Here is a 17,604-nt window from a genome sequence, read left to right on the forward strand (position 1 = left end):
GCCGCTAAACTATATGCCCTGGCCCGAGCTTGCCAGTTGGCCGCTGGTAAGACCGTTACCATTTTTACTGATAGCAAATATGCTTTTGGAGTTGTGCATTGTCATATCCACCTCTGGAAGTTTCGAGGTTTCCAGACAGCTGCCGGTAAACCCATTCAGCACCTCCCCCTCATCCACAAGCTTTTGGACGCCCTCCAAAAACCCTCCGTCCTGGCTGTAGTTCACTGCCGGGCCCATACTAAAGATAGCAGCCCCGTTACCCGTGGGAATGCCCTGGCTGACGCCTCCGCCAAGAAGGCTGCCACCTTACCTTTAGCCATGCCCACATTGGCTATTGCAACCTCCTCCTTTACTCCACCGCACCCCGTACCAGTACCCGCTGCTGAACTAAAATCATGGGAAAGCCTCGGGGCCACTCTGGTCAAAGGGACCTGGCTTATGCCAGATGGCCGAGCCTGCCTCCCTCGCTCCACATACCCTGTGGCAGTTCGCTGGCACCATGATAAAGGGGGTCACTACGGCACGCACGCCCTCGTGGACACTATCGCTCGCTTTTGGTATGCTCCAGGCATTCAACCCTATTGCCTATCAATAGTGAAAGCATGCAGCACATGTCAGCGTAATGGACCTGCTCCACCTCTTAACAAAATTAAGGGTGGAAGACCTCCGCCTGCTGCTCCATTTCAACATCTTCAAATTGATTTTGTAGATATGCCAAAGGCTTTTGGGAAAAAGCACCTCCTTGTTTTGGTTTGCCCTCTGACTTCCTGGGTCGAAGCTTTTCCTACTGCTAATTGTACTGCTGCCACAGTGGCGAAGATTCTCCTTAGAGATATTGTACCCCGTTTTGGCATCCCTCTTGTGCTCGACTCAGATCGCGGACCTCACTTTACTGGTCATGTCCTTGGCCATTTAGAACAAGGACTGGGCATTTCACACTCCTTTCATACACCCTACCACCCCCAGTCTAGCGGGAAAGTTGAGCGTATGAATAGGGAACTTAAGTTTACATTGGCTAAATACTGTCAGGAAACAGGATTAAAGTGGCCTCAGGTACTTCCCTTGGTCCTGTTTCACCTTCGTACTCGCCCAACCCGCGCATTGGGATTATCCCCCTTTGAACTGCTCTATGGACACCCCCCTTTCAAAGGCGGGGCGCTACCACGTGCTGATGTTTCACTATTGGGAGGGGATCATATGACTGCGTGTCAGTTTCTCTCCCTACAGGCTCGCCTCCGTACCCTTTGGAAAGCCTCGCAGTTTTCCCAGACCGTGCCGCTGGAGGAACAAATCCACCCGTTCCAACCAGGGGACTTCGTCTGGGCCAAAAAGTTCGTTCGTGACGACACCCTCCAGCCAAGGTGTACTGGACCCCACCAGGTTCTTTTGACAACCCAGACTGCAGTGTTCCTGGAAGGACGCAAATCTTGGATCCACCACTCCCACGTCAAGCCAGCCGTAGTGGACCACAGTGACGGACCAGCAGCTCTTGTCACCACTGAGGACACTGCCTTCGACCAGTGGACCAGCTTACCTCTCTCAGACATTAGACTTAAATTAACTCGAAAAAAATGAGAGGACCCTTTATTCTGACAACTGTATGTTTTTTATGCTTTTTCAGTTTATTTTCTGCTTATGAAGATAATGCTTTTATTAGATATTCCCACGAGGTTAAAACTCGTATTTTAGGAAATAGAAGTGATTGCTGGGTATGTACTCAATTTCCAGTAAATGCAGCACAGGGACTCCCCTTCACACCCATTCCCCTAACCACTGCTAATATGACTTGGATGCCACCGACTAGAATAAAAGATCCAGTCCAACCCAATCTTACATGGGACAAAACAGAAGTGCCAATTAACAAATATCTCAGGGTAACCAATCAAACAGGATCACTGTGTTTTGTTAAAGAAAAAGGGTCAACTTTTGTGGGAACAAGTAAATGCAACATATATTTTAATGGCACCGCCTTTAGTAAAAATCTTGGCTTCAAGCCTTGCGCATCCCACTTATCCCATATGTGGATCCCTCACCCCGATCCAACCTTTTCAACTTTTTCATGGAGGGGCAGGTTTTCAGAGTCAGTTTTTAAAAAGCCCTGCTCAGATCTCGAAGGTGTCCAACTAATTGTTAAAGGATACACAATTGCCTTCTACAACTGCTCAAGCAGTACTACACTGCCCTTTGAGGACAACACTACCAAATTGTGCCTCTGCAGTTCACACAACGATCCCTCTGCGTTACCAGGGGAACAGTGGTACAACGGGTGGTGGGTTACCTCCTACTTTGAGAAATGGAATACCCAAAACGCATTATATGGAACATACTGGGTGTGCGGGCCCAAGGCTTATTATTTTCTCTCCCCTGATTGGGCAGGGTCATGTTATTTGGCATGGCTAGCACCGCCTTCTCGGATCTCCCTCACTCCCCCTCATTTTCCCCACGTTCGTAACATCCGTGAAACTGACAGAGATATTAATCTCCGTGATGGTTTGTCCTGGCAGCGGTGGGCTGGTCACACTAGTTTGAAGGGTGCCATCATCCGTCTACAGGGACTATTAGAATCTTTGACCAATGAAACTGCAACCCTATTTAAGAACCAGGCCGGGGAAATGTCCCAGCTGCGCCAGTTGGCTTTGCAAAACAGAATGGCTTTAGATATGATGTTAGCAGCCCAGGGAGGAACTTGCGCCCTCATAAATGAAGAATGCTGTGTTTTTGTAAATGACACCTACTCTGACACTTTTCAACGTACCAAACACCTAAGGGAAATGGCTAAAAACTACTCCTCTGGCCAGCCACCTTATGATTGGTGGGGAGCCTTATGGAATTGGCTGCCCGGATTTGGGTGGGTTAAAAACCTCTTGGTGGGTGTTGTTGGGGCCATGGTAGTCCTTATAATACTGTGTTGCTGTATTCAGTGTGTCCCCTCCCTCATAAACTCATGTAAGTCAGTTTATTCTTTTCCCACTTCAGCTAAAAGCCTTACTCTCTTCGAATTGGCCCAGGCTGAAATTGCCAAGCGGCCCTTGAGATCTTGAAATAGGGTGTAGCTTTTTGATTAATAGTTATCTCAAAGCTACAAATGGAGGAATGTTGGGTCTAAACTTTTGGTGAACTTTGGAGCCAAAAAACACCCAGACTGGCCGTCTCTGCATAATCCTTTCTGAACCTTTTTTTGAACAAAGCACTGACCTGCAAACTACTCATGACACCCCCTTCCTCAAGTAGCCATTAGCCTTTTATCTCTATGCATTTACTTGTTAAACTTGCTCTTCCTGTAAAATCTTGATTGATTATGCATGACCATTATCTTTTATTAATCACTTTGTTTACTTCTGTGTATAAATATTGATGCTCACCCCTAATAAAGGGGCCACACTTATTCTAAAGCTTTGGGGTTAGTGTGAGCCCGTTGATCAACGCATTTGTGTCTGGTCTCTGACAGAATTGTGGGCCCATATTCCAACTCCGCACAACCTCGGGTGTTGGAGAGGTGAGTGAGGACTTGCTTTATTACCTAACACTTGTGTCTGCACAGGCTGCATCAGTATTGGGTGTTGATGGTGGGGTAGTGCCCAGAGGCATGGAACAGGAGTGGGCCCCATTATGCTGGATGCTGCCCAGACAGAGACAGAACCTTCCTTGGGCATTCACACTCTTGGGGTGGGATGTGTGTGCTGGGGGGGTAGGTGTGTCTCTGTATGTTTCCAGATGTCTCCAGTGCAGCTGTCTCCCCCCTAAGGTGCATCCATCACTCACCTTGGCGCTGGAACAATGGAGGGGGGGGGCACTGAGAGCCACTGAACCAAACTGTGACTCCTGTATGTAAGGGAAACCTCTTCAAGCCAGGGGCTGCGGCAGCACCCCTAGCTCCAGCCCCGCACCTACGATCACTCAGTTGCCTCCAGGCCGTGCTCCCTGCCCCTCCGCCGAGAAGGGGGGCGCACACTGTCCTGACGGCTGGAGGGGCGCTCCATGGCCCAGAGTTTCCAAGTTCCCCTGCGCTGCCCCAGCTCCTGCAGCTCAGGCCCCCTGGGGCTTGTGCCATCACCGCCGGGGCTTTGCCTAGCTTTGGGGCTCGGCTCCCAGGACCCCTGGTTCTAGCCGATGCCGCTCGAGCCCCGCGCTGGCCCAGCTCCCGTGTCTGCGCCCCGGCGAGCCCCGCAGACAGAGCTTAGGGGGCGCGGGGCCGGGCAGGGCTCCGGCTCGCGGGTGGGGCGGGGACCAGGGGGCCTCGGTGCCCGGCGCTGCTCTGGGCAGGGAGGTGACGCCCGCTGCGCTCGGCCCCAATGAGGCGGCGCGGGGCGGAGCCAGCCGGGGGCTGCTGAGTGCGGGTCCCGCGGGCGGCTCAGAACCGGCGCGCGTGGGCTGGGGCCGCTTCCCGCGTGACACCTCGGGCCCGGCAGCGGCGGAGCCCGTTCAAGCCGACGCGGGGCCGCGGGACTGCGCCTCTGCTCGGCCGCCGGGGCGCTGCGCAACCCACGGACACGCGCCGCGAGCCGAGGATGGGGCCGTGAGCGCCAGACAGCAGCTGCCCGGGGCCGCCGCGCTCGGGCTCCGGCTCCGGCTCCGGCTCCGGCTCCGGCGGCTTCCAGCCTTTCCTGCCACCTGGGCTGCGCCCGGACAGAGACGCGGCTCCGGGGGACCCGGCGGGAGAGCTGCAAATGGAAAACGTCTTCCGAGAGGTAGGAAGCGCCGGGCTACGGGGGCTGAGGGGCGGCGGGGCCATGCTTACGGGGTGCGGGAAAACCTGGCCCCACGGCGGCCTCCCCCAGCTGGGAAGAGAAACCAGCCCCAGGAGCTCCCTCGCTCCCCTCTCGCTGCAGCGGGGCAGCCTCCGCTCCGAGCTGCCAGGTCCTGCCCAGCCCCCCGAGCTCTTGCTGCAGCGAGTGGGCAGCCGCAGCCCTGAAGAACCGGCTCCAGCCTCTCCTGTCCTCATGCAGCATCTGGATGAAGTAACCTGTGCGGGAGCTGCGGCAAACTGCCCTCAGCCCGGCTCTGGTTGTGCGGCGGTGGGAAAGGCTTGGAGATGCGCATCGGAGCCGGCTGGGGCTGGGCGGATTCCACGGCTGAGGGGAGGCTGCAAAAACCCGCCTAACGCTTCCTGCAAAGCGTGTGTTGGTGGCGCGCGGGAGGGAGGGAAGGGTCACGGGCCGGACTCCAGTGAGAAATGACAGCCTCCTGCTCCCCTGTCCCAGAACGAGAACCGAGGTCTTGCAAACTGGGGGCCAGTAAATGCAGAAGTAACCAGAGGAAACCCTCAGCTTTCCCGTGCTGTGGAGCCAGCCGGAGTCATGTTCTGGGGATGGGAATCCTTTGACTGGAATTTCTTTGGGGCTGGGCAAGTCTCTCACTGTGTGTGTCAGTTCAGGAGGCTGATCATGGCTCTGGTTTGCAGTGTGCAGTGCCAGCAGGCTGCTGGGGAACCCTGGGGGGAGCAGGGCTTCTGAAAGGGCCACTGAGCCCTGGAGCTATATGATAGAGGTCTGTAAAATCATGACTAATTGGGAGATGGGGAATTGGGAAGTGCTATTTACCCCTTCACATAACACAAGAACCAGGGGTCACCCAGTGAAATGAATGGGCAGCAGGTTTAACACAAACAAAGGGAAGTTCTTCACCTCTCACAGGCAGCCTGTGGAACTCTTTACCAGGGGATGTTGTGAAGGCCACAACTATAATAGGGTTCAAAAAAGCACTAGGTAAGTTCATGGAGGCCAGGCCCTCACTGGCTATCAGCTAAGATGGTCAGGGCTGCAACCCCATGCTTTGAATGTCCTTAGCCTCTGGCTGCCAGATGCTGGGACTGGGTGACAGGGGATGGATCACTTGATAAACTGCCCTGCCCTGCTCTGTCCCTTTGGAACACCTGGCATCGGCTGCTGTTGGAAGACAGGCTGCTGGGCTGGATGGACCATTGGTCTGACTGTTTCGGTGTTCACTGTCTAAAAGACCAACTAGTGGAGGCTCTAGTTCACAATTTTGACAGGCCTCAGTAACAGCGCCACTCCCTGTGGCATCACATGAGTATGCTCAGTGGCCTGCCATGACTGCTGGGCTGAACAGTGTAGTGTGGGCATCTTCCAACAGTCCGGATGTGTTAGGGCAATGTGCATCCAGGCAGCAAAGTGTGGGGCACTGCCCAGCATGGATCCTTCCCTGGGGGAAAAGACTCAGAGCCCACGGTGATGTGAGCAGCTGTGGAGGGTGTGGGGTACCGGGAGGATGACAGTGGGATGAGTGCTACGTGCCTGTTGATAACAGCACCATTGCCAGTTTCAGTATTTGCAGTCGAAGTGGGAGTCAGACGTCCTGCCTTAGAGTGTCAGCTAAGCCCCTCAGGATCAAGGGCGAAGTCAGCCAATGAGAAGCATGGCACATTTTGCCAGATGCATGTGGGAGTCTTGCCTTCCTCTGAAGCATTTGGTGTTAGTTGCTGCTGGATGCAGGACATGGGCTTGATGGTCTGGCCCAGTGTTTCTGACCCTCCATGCCCTGTGCCCTGGCAGAGCAAGTCCAGAGCCGCAAAGTGTATGTTTGTGACAATAGCACCATGGTAGGTAACTGTTCCCCACACTTAATGGGAGGTTCTGGGGGTTGTGATTCAGACCCCAGCATGGAGCAACTGTTACCCCTTCCCCTACTGGTCTCTGTGCCCTGCCCCTGGTCTGAAGGAATAGCCCTCAGTGCAGGTGCCCTTGCTGGGTGGATCTGGGGGGTCTCACTTTTAATTTTGAGTGTGCAGATGCTGAGAGGGGAAGTGAAGGGATTTAGGTTTTGTTTGTGGGTAGGAGGGGCTGTTTGGGTCTTTCCCCTCAGGTGACCGTCTAGTGAGGCCTGCAAAAGCCCTATAAGCAGCAGTAGGTGCTGGGGGAACTGCGAGAGAGGCTGAGCTCCAAATGTATTTAGTTCTCCTAGTTCAGGTGAAGGAGCTCATTGGGAGAGAGCGGGGAAGGGATTCACTGTGTCGGATCTCAGAGTAGCAGCCGTGTTAGTCTGTATCTGCAAGAAGAACAGGAGTACTTGTGGCACCTTAGAGACTAACAAATTTATTTGAGCATAAGCTTTCATGGGCTAAAACCCACTTCATCGGATGCATAGAATGGAAGACCCAGAAAGAAGATATACATACAGAGAACATAAAAAGGTGGGAGTAGCCATACCAGCTGTAAGAGGCCAATCGATTGAGATGAGCTAGCAGCAGCAGGAGAGAGAAAAAAACCTTTGAACTGATAATCAGGATGACCCATAGAAGATGTGAGGATGGCCCTGTATGTTCATCTTGCAGCTGTGCTGTCTGCACGTGGCACAGGTCCCAAGCTGAGTTTTTAGGAGCGTGCAGCATAGTGGTGCCTGTTTGTGATTCCCCTGCTTCTCCGCAGTGCTGTTGCCCAGTCATCTTCGTGCCAGCAGATGACTCGGACTCCTGCGTTATCATACTCACATCCACTAGACAGGCCCATCAGTCCTTTACTCCCTTGTCACAGCTCTCTTCGTTGGACCCCTCACATGCTTTGCGAACCCCTAACGAGCCTGGCAGCCCCTGCAAAGCAAGATTCCACCATTTTCCAAAAGGAAATTGAAGCCTGTGTGTAAGGGTGCCTAGCTACTGCAGTGACTGGCACTCTAGAGACCTGGACCCTCCCTAGTTTTTTTTCTCTCCCTCTTTGGCCAGTGAATCTACATTTTGAGCCTAGACCAAGGACCTCCCTTGGTGAAGGATGTTCTGTGTTTGCAAGTGGGTCCCTCCCCTTCTTAATCACTCCCGATGGCACCAGATGTCTGCATTGCCTGGGCATGGCAGCCTCCATCGAGTGGCGCATATAGCTGAACTCTGTGAGCCTCCTGCTGGGGATCTCCGCTTCTGAGTGAGCTGATCTTCAGTTCAGTTCTCTGGGATTCATGCTGGAGGTTTCCCACCCTGCATTAGTTTCCAGGCCATTAAACCCTGTGTCTGCCTGCTGTGTCCCTCGCACTAGGTAAAGTGGGAACCACTGGTCCTGCCAGACTTGAGGGAGTTATTTGTTGACAATGATTAGATGGAGCAGTTGTGTTAACGGGCTTCGTGCTGTCCCCTCTCCCACTTCACCATCTTTATCAGAACAGATGTTTTCACAGATTCCTGGTGGGGGCCTCTGCCCCCAGGGTCTCTTGCAGAGCACATGGCCAGGGGCTGCTGCATCCATTAGCTGATTAACCTAATGCTACTGGGAGCCTGTGCTGCTTGCATCGAATTAGGTGGGACTCACTATCTGCGGTGGGGCCCCCTTGATCAAAGCCTCTTTTCCACCCCTCAGCTGCTGGGAAATTCCTACCCTCTCAACAGCAGAACAGCCACCGAGGAGCTTGACACACTGACTGGGGAAGAGGATAAATGGAATTGGGAGGTTGAAGCAGGGAATCCCAGCATCCTCTAAATGTGTGTGTCTCTCAGCATTTCGCCTCCCAGCAGGACCCAGCCAATCAGCATCCGCCCAACCTGGCCTATCTAAGCATGTATGTGACCCCAAGTAGACAGAGCCTTTTGCTGCTTACATGGTCTCGGGGACATGGTTGTGAAAATGCCTGAGCCTTGGCTATGCTAGAGCTTCTGCGGGGAATCATGGGTTTTACAGATCCTAGTGGAGACAAAGTGAACGAGGCTAGAGAACGAGGGCAAGCTCGTCTCTTACACAAGGGCCAGACTCTGACCTGCACTCACAGGAAACACGCTCTGTGTGTGTGAATGTGGCTTTTACCCTTTGCCACAGACCAGAACAGCTGGAGCTCTGCATGCTGGCAACTCTGCCATCTTCACCCACTCCTCTGATGTGCTGGGCATTGTGTGTGGGGGCTGCGCTGGAGTCCTGTGCTGCACTGCACTGGGATTTTCACAGGGGGCAACTCCACCCCATTTATGCTTCAGGAGAGGTGGATTCTATCCCAGGGAACTGATATATAGAGCCCTGCAAATCTGCAGGTATCTGCTTTGTAGCTGCAGATATCTGCGGGTATCCCCGGATGTAGGTATCCATGGACAATGTTTGCAGATCGGATGCGGATAAAAATTTTATACCTAGAGCTCTGCAAATCTGTGGATATCCACTTTATATCCCTGGACCATGTTTGCAGATTGCAGATCAGATGCGGGTATAAGTTTTGTGTCCACAGGGCTCTGTTGATCTGAGGAGGTACAGGGGAGAGAGGTCACCTCTCACATTGGATAACTTATAGCCCCATGTCCTTGCTGGTCTCCAAGGTGCTCAGCGTAAATACCATGTGTTAAGCACAGGGCAATGCAGCATTCCAGATAAGAAGAACCAGCTGGATCCTTTGTAAACTGATCCCAAATATTATGGGCTAGGGCCTCCACCACGATAAGGTGGCTTCCTGCTGCCCCAGTGGTGCAAAGCAGCCTTACATAGAGTAGGTCTAGCCGGCCAGCTGGGAATTGCTTGATGGTGAGAAACCACTGAGTGGTGTAGAGAGAGTGTAGCCATCTCTTCATCATGCCTCTCATTGCCTTCTGGGATAGGGAGCCATGGAGGGGGAGGCGGACAGACTGCACTGTGCCCTGGTGATCCTTGGCTCCTAGGATGGCCCTTTGGAGGCGTACTGCAGATGGCTGTAAAGCAGAGCTACCTGGAGGCCACCTTAATTTAGAGCAAAGGCCAGATCACCCCCAGTAGTTTCTGGGGGATCAGGAGAGCAGAGAACTGGTGCACGGCTGCCTTTGCCTCCTCCCCCCAGTCATATGAAGCACAGGTCAGCCAGACCCAAGGTTTAGGATCTCTATATTAGTGGCAAAATGTGGCTACAGAGAGGAGCTGAAATGGTGTCTTCACTTTGCTGCCTTCCTGCATGGCTGCTGCAATGTGCTCCGTGCCCAGACTGTGAGGGGGAGGGGCTCGGGCCGCCCAGCACTGCAGGGATGGTGATGGACTCTGCTTTCTCTGCATGTCTGGCATGTGGGCCGGATGTGGGTGAGACCCAGAGGATGTGACTTGCTGCCTGACTCCCCTTGAGGAGCAGGAATGTCAGGGCTGGGGTTAAAGGAGACGCTGCACCCTTCCCTCTTCTGTTCTTTGCAGTCAGGCGATGGCCACTGGGTGAGTCCCAGCGTCAGTCTGTACTGCTGAGCAGCATCTGTTGCAGTCACTGACATGTTCCTCTTCGGGCTTTTCTGCACAGGAACACTCAGGAAAGTTAAGACGAATAAATTAAAAGGTGTGAATTTAAATCACATTAAACCTCTGTGGGGATGCTTCCATTCAGAAGTCACATGGCCTTAGCTCACTGGAAGGAGGATTAAACTAGCGTGCACTAAGGCAGTGTTTCATAGTGGCTAGAACCTTGGCCTGAGATGCTGGGACCTGGGTTCTGTTCCCAGCTCTGCTACTGGCCTGCAGGATGATCTTGGGTAAATCACTTTACTGCCTAGTGCCTCAGTTTCCCCATCTGTAAAATAAGGACAATGACACTGACTTCCTGTGTAAAGAATTGGAGAGCTGCTGATGAAGAACACTGCACAGGAGCCAGGTGTTAATATTTCTGAATGAGAGTGTGGGTTAAACCCACAGGGGTTTCATGCACTTTACCTTAGGCATGTTAATGTCACACCTTTAGTGGATTTGTCTAACTTTCCGGAGTGCTCATAGGCTGGGAAGTGCCAGTGTTTTAGGGGCTGGGCATCTCTCCTTTTCCCCTTAAAGCAAAATGCAAAGCATTTTTTTGCTGCTATTTTAAAATAAATCCTCTAAACAGCTTTGTAAGATTCCCAAGGGGGAAAAGTCTCTGCCAGTTTAAAACTGTGTTTCATTGGTTTGTGTTGCTTCTCCCTGGGTCCCTGGGGAGTGAGAGCTGCAGCTGTCCTGGCCTCTCTGCTAGGGTGAGTGATGGCTGGTGCTCTGGTTCCTTGGGACCCAAAGGAGGGGTAATAGGAACTGAATCTTGGGAGAATGCAGCAGAAATTGCTTAACAAAACAAACACCTCTCACCTTTTTCTTCTTCTTCTTCTGGAGTCTTGCATGCAAGAACTGAACTTCTGGAAGGTCTGTGTTGTTCACATTCCAGCCTGGGAGCTCTTTGTGTTCCAAAGTCTGTGACCTCAAGTGCCCCCTGCCTGTTCCCTTTGGACTAGTATCTGCCACTGTGTTAGTGATGAAAGGAATGGTTGTCACTGGGCGAGCACATGGGCTTGGAAGAGTCATTGCTTATTTGCCCTCATAGGCAGCATGAGCATAGAAAAATGGGCCCAGCCAGTCACGATGACCCACTTATCTGATGAGTCCAGCCCCCTCTGGTCTGCAAATTATTTGAGCAGACAGAGTTAGGAACAGGTGGCAGGCAAATGGCTCTCACAAGCCGATTCCAGCAGAGGACTTATCACAGGCTAAATGGTGCTTTTTTTTTTTTCCAGCATTCAGTTGATTCTGTTTGTAGAGGGAGGAACTGTGCATTCCACTGGGATGATGCAGTGATAAACTTGCTGGCTCACTGTGCCACTTACTTCAGTGGTCCTGGTTAATACTGGCTCCTTTCTATGTAGGACTGGAAGAGACCTTCTACATCATTGAATCCAATCCCCTGCTACTGCAGGGAGGCACCTTGGTAATTAAAGGAGTGACTTGGTCATTGATTGGACATATTTGATTAGAAATTCTCCTTCAGCTGCTTCCCCCCACCCAATTCAGGTAAGGTAGAATCCATGAGAGATGGATGGTGGCCAGAGGCACAGGAGGGATCCACTGAGCCTTATCTGCTGTGATTGGCTCTTCCCTGGGTGAGAAAAGGGAATGGTTAGTTAACTCTGACTTTGTTGACATTGACCTCATGTGACATTCTGTTGCTCCAGATAACATTGAGCAGAGTACCCATGTGTTAACAGCTGCTGGGAAATGCCTTGGAAGGAGAAGCAACTCAGAGGTTCTGCACCTTCCTGCTATAGGAATGGGGGGGGGGGGGTAAGGGCCTGTTGTGCAGAGGAGCAAGTGTGGTGTGGCAGGGAATCCTATAGGAGATCTGAGGAGAGGGCTCTGAAGTCCTTGCTCTAGTTCACAGGGAACAATTTGATCTATTCTGAGCCACACTTTCCCAGGTCCTAGAACTGTTCCCAGAAGCACCCTCTGCAGACAGGGGTCCTGTAGTTACAGGCTAGTGAACATGTCTTTACATTCAACCAGTTGGCTACATGTCAGATGGAGACAGGAGTATTGCTGCGTAAAACACAGTTCCCCAGCTCTTGGTGGTGAGGGTACTGGTTCAACTTGCAAGGTAGCCATTATCCTAAAGCATCCCACACTTCTGTCCCTCGTTCAAACAGTGTTGGTGGCAGAGTGTGCAATGGGATGGAGGCAAATACCGTTGTTGTTTATATTGCAGTAGCACCTGGAGGCCATAAGCCCCATTGTGGTGGGTGTTGCACAAACACATAGCAAGAGACGGTCGTTGCCTCACAGAAGTTACAGTCTAACCAGAGAATAATAAATATATGGAATTGGGGAAGAGGAAAGATAACGGTGAGATGTGATTACCTAGTGGACTCTGTATGCCCAAGTTGAAAATTGTGAGTATAACCAAACCCACATCTTCTAATACAAACTAATGCAATTAATGACCGTGGTGATCTCTGCATTACTGAGGCAAGCATGTGTATTTCAAGGCAAATCTCCACTGTGTAGAGAATCTTACAGTTTATGTGAATCTCCCCAAAATACTCTTCAGTGATAAACTGCAACAGAGGTAGGGAGAAGCTGGGACACAGCAAGGGAAGAAGGGAGTGACTCTCCCTCTCATTTCAGGTAAGACAGGGAGCCTTGTTCCTGATACAGGGGCTGCAGAGCAGAAGGCTCTTACACTGATTCGATTCCTGTTCCTGTCAACTCTCTTCCCAGGGCTTCAGTCTGCAGCCATATTCCCATTAGCTGTGACCTTGTCAGATCTTATAAGCTTAGCTATAGGCTGGATCTGCTAAGTTCTTGCATGGAAGCCCTCTAAGGAAAAACACATGAGGAACACACATCTCTCTTGGGCGCCAGTCTGCAGCTGCCATTTCATCTCTCACCAAACCATTTCTTACAATTCAGGCTTTGCTCATCACCTCCCTTATTATTTAATTGCTAATTGCCAATGGGGCACTGTGTTTCTTCTTTATCCCCTTCATTTTAAAGAAAATTTGTTAACTATTTAAATGTAATATTAAGGTTACAACTTTAAGCTTGTAAAACAGGACATTGAGATTTAAATCTCCCCCTGCCTTCTTGTGCATCTGTGTGCTCTTTTATTCCACGATTGCATATTACTCAGTAAATGATCTGCTACAATATCGCAGGAAGTCCATTTCCTTTGTAACATTGGATGAACCTGTGGAGGAAAGTAACACACTGGAGGATAAAAATTGAACTACTCATATATCGTACAAGGTTCTAACCTGTAAAATTTGACATGCAGTTGAAAAGCAAAGAAGATATTAGGATGCTTAATGAATAGGAAGGAGAATAATATGGAAAATATTATAATACCACTTATAAGTCAGTGGTGCAGCCTCATCTGGATACTGTGAGCTGTGCTGCTCACCCTGTCTCAAACAGGGTATTGCAGGATTAGATTCATGGATCTTAAGGCCAGAAGGGACTATTGGATAATTTGCTCTGACCTCCTGTATAGTACAGGCCATTCAGTTTCACCCCGTTACGCCAGAATCAAGTACAATAACTTGTGCTTGACTAAAGCATAGAATCATAGAATATCAGGGTTGGAAGGGACCTCATGAGTCCAACCCCCTGCTCAAAGCAGGACCAACCCCAACTAAACCATCCCAGCCAGGGCTTTGTCAAGCCTGACCTCAAACACCTCTAAGGAAGGAGATTCCACCACCTCCCTAGGGAACCCATTCCAGTGCTTCACCACTCTCTGAGTGAAAAAGTTTTTCCTAATATCCAACCTAAACCTCCCCCACTGCCACTTGACACCATTGCTCCTTGTTCTGTCATCTGCCACCACTGAGAACAGCTGAGCTCCATCCTCTTTGGAATACCCCCCTCCTTCAGGTAGTTGAAGGCTGCTATCAAATCCACCCTCACTCTTCACTTCTGCAGACTAAACAAGTCCCGTTCCCTCAGCCTCTTTTTGTAAGTCATGTGCTCCAGCCCCCTGATCATTTTTGTTGCCCTCTGCTGGACTCTCTCCAATTTGTCCACATCCTTTCTGTAGTGGGGGGCCCAAAACTGGACACAGTACTCCAGATGAGGCCTCACCAGTGCCGAAGAGAGAGGAATGATCACATCCCTCAGTCTGCTGGCAATACTCCTACTAATGCAGCCTAATATGTTGTTACCCGCCTTGGCAACAAGGGCACACTGCTGACTCATATCCAGCTTCTCATCCACTGTAATCCTCAGGTCCTTTTTTGCAGAACTGCTGCTTAGCCACTCGGTCCCCAGCCTGTAGTGGTGCTTGGGATTCTTCCATCCTAAGTGCAGGACTCTGCACTTGTCCTCATTGAACCCCATCAGATTTCTTTTGTCGAAATCCTCCAATTTGTCTAGGTCACTCTGAACCCTTAGCCCCACCCTCCAGCGTATCTACCACTCCTCCCAGCTTAGTGTCATCTGAACTTGCTGAGGGTGCAATCCATCCATCATCCAGATCATTAATAAAGATCTTGAACAAAACTGGCCCCAGGACAGATCCCTGGGGCACCCTGCTTGATACCGGCTGCCAACTAGTCATCAAGCCATTGATCACTACCTGTTGAGCCTGACAATCTAGCCAGCTTTCTAGTCACCCTATAGTCCATTCATCCAGCCCATATGTCTTTAACTTGCTGGCAAGAATACTGTGGGAGACCGTTATCAAAAGCTTTGCTAAGGTCAATATCTATCACGTCCACTTCTTTCCCCTTATCCACAGAGCCAGTTGTGTCATCATAGAAGGCAATCAGGTTGGTCAGGCATGACTTGCCCTTGGTGAATCCATGCTGGCTGTTCCTGATCACCTTCCTCTCCTTCATAATCTTCATAATGTGATCTCCCTCTTTCCCTGCATACATAGTAGATACATGAAGTATCAGCAGTGCTCTCATTGAGGTCGGTGGGGCAGTTTAAGGGTTATGGTTTGAGATTTGCAGACTCAGGCAGATGTCGTTGTATTGGTTAGTCTAAAAAACGTGAGCCAGATGTATCTCAGCAACCATAACAAGTAGAGAATCACTTTTTTTTTTAAATTAAAGCTTAGATCCTGGAGAATAAGCAGGCAGCACGAGCATGAAAGAGGTGCTTGTACATCAGACTGGCATATACTGACTGAATCTGAGCCCTGAATATGGTACGTATCTTCAAGCCTGAAAAGAAGGGTTCCTAGCGATTACAGCCGTGTAGGAGTAATGTCTGTCTTTAGTAAAAGAATGGAATTGCTCTTACTGGTGAGCATTACAAGTTCCTGGAACAGCTGATCCCAAATTGGGTCTATGGAGCATTTGCTAATGGTTTGCAGAGAGCTGGCAGGTCATACTCCTGCCTCCTCCTTGTCCCCAGCTGCCTCTGCGGGCTCCCAGCTCTTAATGGCATGAAAAGTGTGGATGCCTGTAAAAGCATTTGGAAACAATGGTGAGCAGGGCCGGCCCCAGCTTTTTTGCCACCCCAAGCGACGACGAAAAAAAAAAAAAGAAAAAGAAAAAATGTGATTGAAGCAGAGCGATTGAGCTGCCACCGAAGTGCCGCTGAAGAGGAAGTGAGGCACGGAAGGACCCGCCGCCGCAGAGCTGGACATGCCGCCTGAACAATGGACGGAGTGCTGCCCCTTTCTATTAGCCGCCCCAGGCACCTGCTTCCTTTGCTGGTGCCTGGAGCCGGCCCAGGTGGTGAGGAGCCAGCAGAGTTGCCCTAATTAGTAGCTTTAGTACATGGGAGGAAACATGAGCTCCCCTCAAGCACCAGAACCATACACAAGAGGGAGAAGGGAACCAGGTGGCAGCACCTTATGTGCAGAGAATGGGGAGAGGAGTGCCATGTGGGCGGGGAGCCAGGTGGAGTGAGGAATAGAATAGACATGGGGTGACGTGAAGAGCAAAGGGACCTGGAGTAAGTAACTCTGACCATAAATGGCAAAACACTCATCCTGTTGGAGTGTTAGAAATTCACAAACCCTCCCTAATGCGTCTTCTCGGTGAAGTTGCTGGGACATTGTGGACTCTATTATAAATATGTAATTGCCTCTGTGCCATGGATTAATTCTACCAATATTGTTTACAACTCAGGGCTGCCAACTGACTGACACTACTCTCCCTTGGCTAGCCTTGTCGCCAGACCAGGAGGCCATGACCCCATCACTTTTAAAAGTGGGAGGATTATGCCCTCCCACTTTTTACCTGCCTTAAGGATGAGTGATGGGGTGGAGGAGGGACCTTGGGGGAAGAGGCAAGATTAGAGTGGGGCCTGGGAGGAATGCGTGGAGTGAGGGTGAGCCTGGTTCGTGCACTGGTGGCCTCCCCACACTTCTAGGGAGCTTCTGGTGCTCCTGCTTGTCACTAGATTAGCCCATTTGCCTTGTGTGTGTCTGCCTTGTCTCAGGAGGCCACCTGCATTTGTCCTGCTGTTTTTGCTTCCATCCTCTCTCGGTTCCTTTGCCTATCCCTCCTTGTGCTCTTCTGGCCACTCCTCTTTTCTTCCTTCTGCCAGTCAGCTCAGTCCCAGACAAACAGTTACAATAATAAAATACTAGTTCCTCATTCACAAGCAAATCTAGGTGCTTGAACCAGTCAAACTGCTGTGTGAGCGTGTTCTTTCTCCAGCCCCCATTGTCTGTGGTCACCTCTTGTGCTGTATCTAAGCATACACTGCAAACTCCTTGGCGCAGACCGCATTGTTTATTTACTCTTTTGAAGCACCATGTGTGCAGCCCAGGCTGTTTAAACAACAACAATAAATCTTGCCAAGCCAACTTGATGGGTCTTTTGGATACAATAACAAAACTACTGAGTAAAGGGGCATCTCCCGCAAGCTGGCCTACAGGTAGCTTCTCAAGCCAGACCCCTTTCTCGTGTGCTGTGCTGCTCATCAGTGTAAAAACCTCACTTCTTTTCACAGCATGGTGAGCAGCTGCTGTTCACCCCAATTACTTAATCTCTCGAGCATTTTTGGTAGGCTACATAGGAATTGATAAAACGTTTGATTTATTTTTCAGCTAAAAAAATATGCCTGTTGCCCAGCCCGTGTGCCCCCACCTGCTGCTGCAGCTATGGAATGAAGCCCCAAGGAATGTAATTTAAATTAGACCACTAACCTAAGGGGAGATGTCAGCAGGGCATGAGCACAGGGGAGGAGGGGAAACAAACCCCACAAGGGCAGAACTGCTTTCAGCAGAGCGTGAGTTACGACGAATACGGATTATATTAATTATTCTTGTCATGCCTAGGAGCCCTAGTCATGGCCCAGAACCCCTCTCTGCTTGGTGCTGCACAAACACAACATGAAAAGATGGCCCCTCCCCCAAAGACCTGAAAGTCTAAGACAAGAGAACAGACGGATACAGTCAAACAGGGGAATACAAGGAAATAATGAGAAAATATTGGTCAGCATGTTAGGCAGTGGTCTCCCCACACCAGTGGCCTAACACACAGGTCTT

At 50.8% G+C, this 17,604-nt stretch overlaps 1 protein-coding gene across 3 annotated transcripts in view; it reads left to right on the plus strand.

Moving 5' to 3' along the window:
• Positions 1–4,622: 4,622 nt before the first annotated feature.
• LOC115659798 (unconventional myosin-X-like) overlaps positions 4,623–17,604 on the plus strand; it is a 263,102-nt gene continuing 250,120 nt past the window's right edge. For all 3 annotated transcript variants that reach the window (XM_030580481.1, XM_030580482.1, XM_030580483.1), the window contains exon 1: positions 4,623–4,688. In XM_030580481.1, the coding sequence (XP_030436341.1) occupies positions 4,668–4,688 (21 nt within the window). In that variant the 5' untranslated portion in view covers positions 4,623–4,667. The remainder of the gene's footprint in view (positions 4,689–17,604) is intronic.

Source organism: Gopherus evgoodei, chromosome 11 (assembly GCF_007399415.2).
Source record: "Gopherus evgoodei ecotype Sinaloan lineage chromosome 11, rGopEvg1_v1.p, whole genome shotgun sequence".
In the NCBI taxonomy this organism is placed as follows: domain Eukaryota; kingdom Metazoa; phylum Chordata; order Testudines; family Testudinidae; genus Gopherus; species Gopherus evgoodei.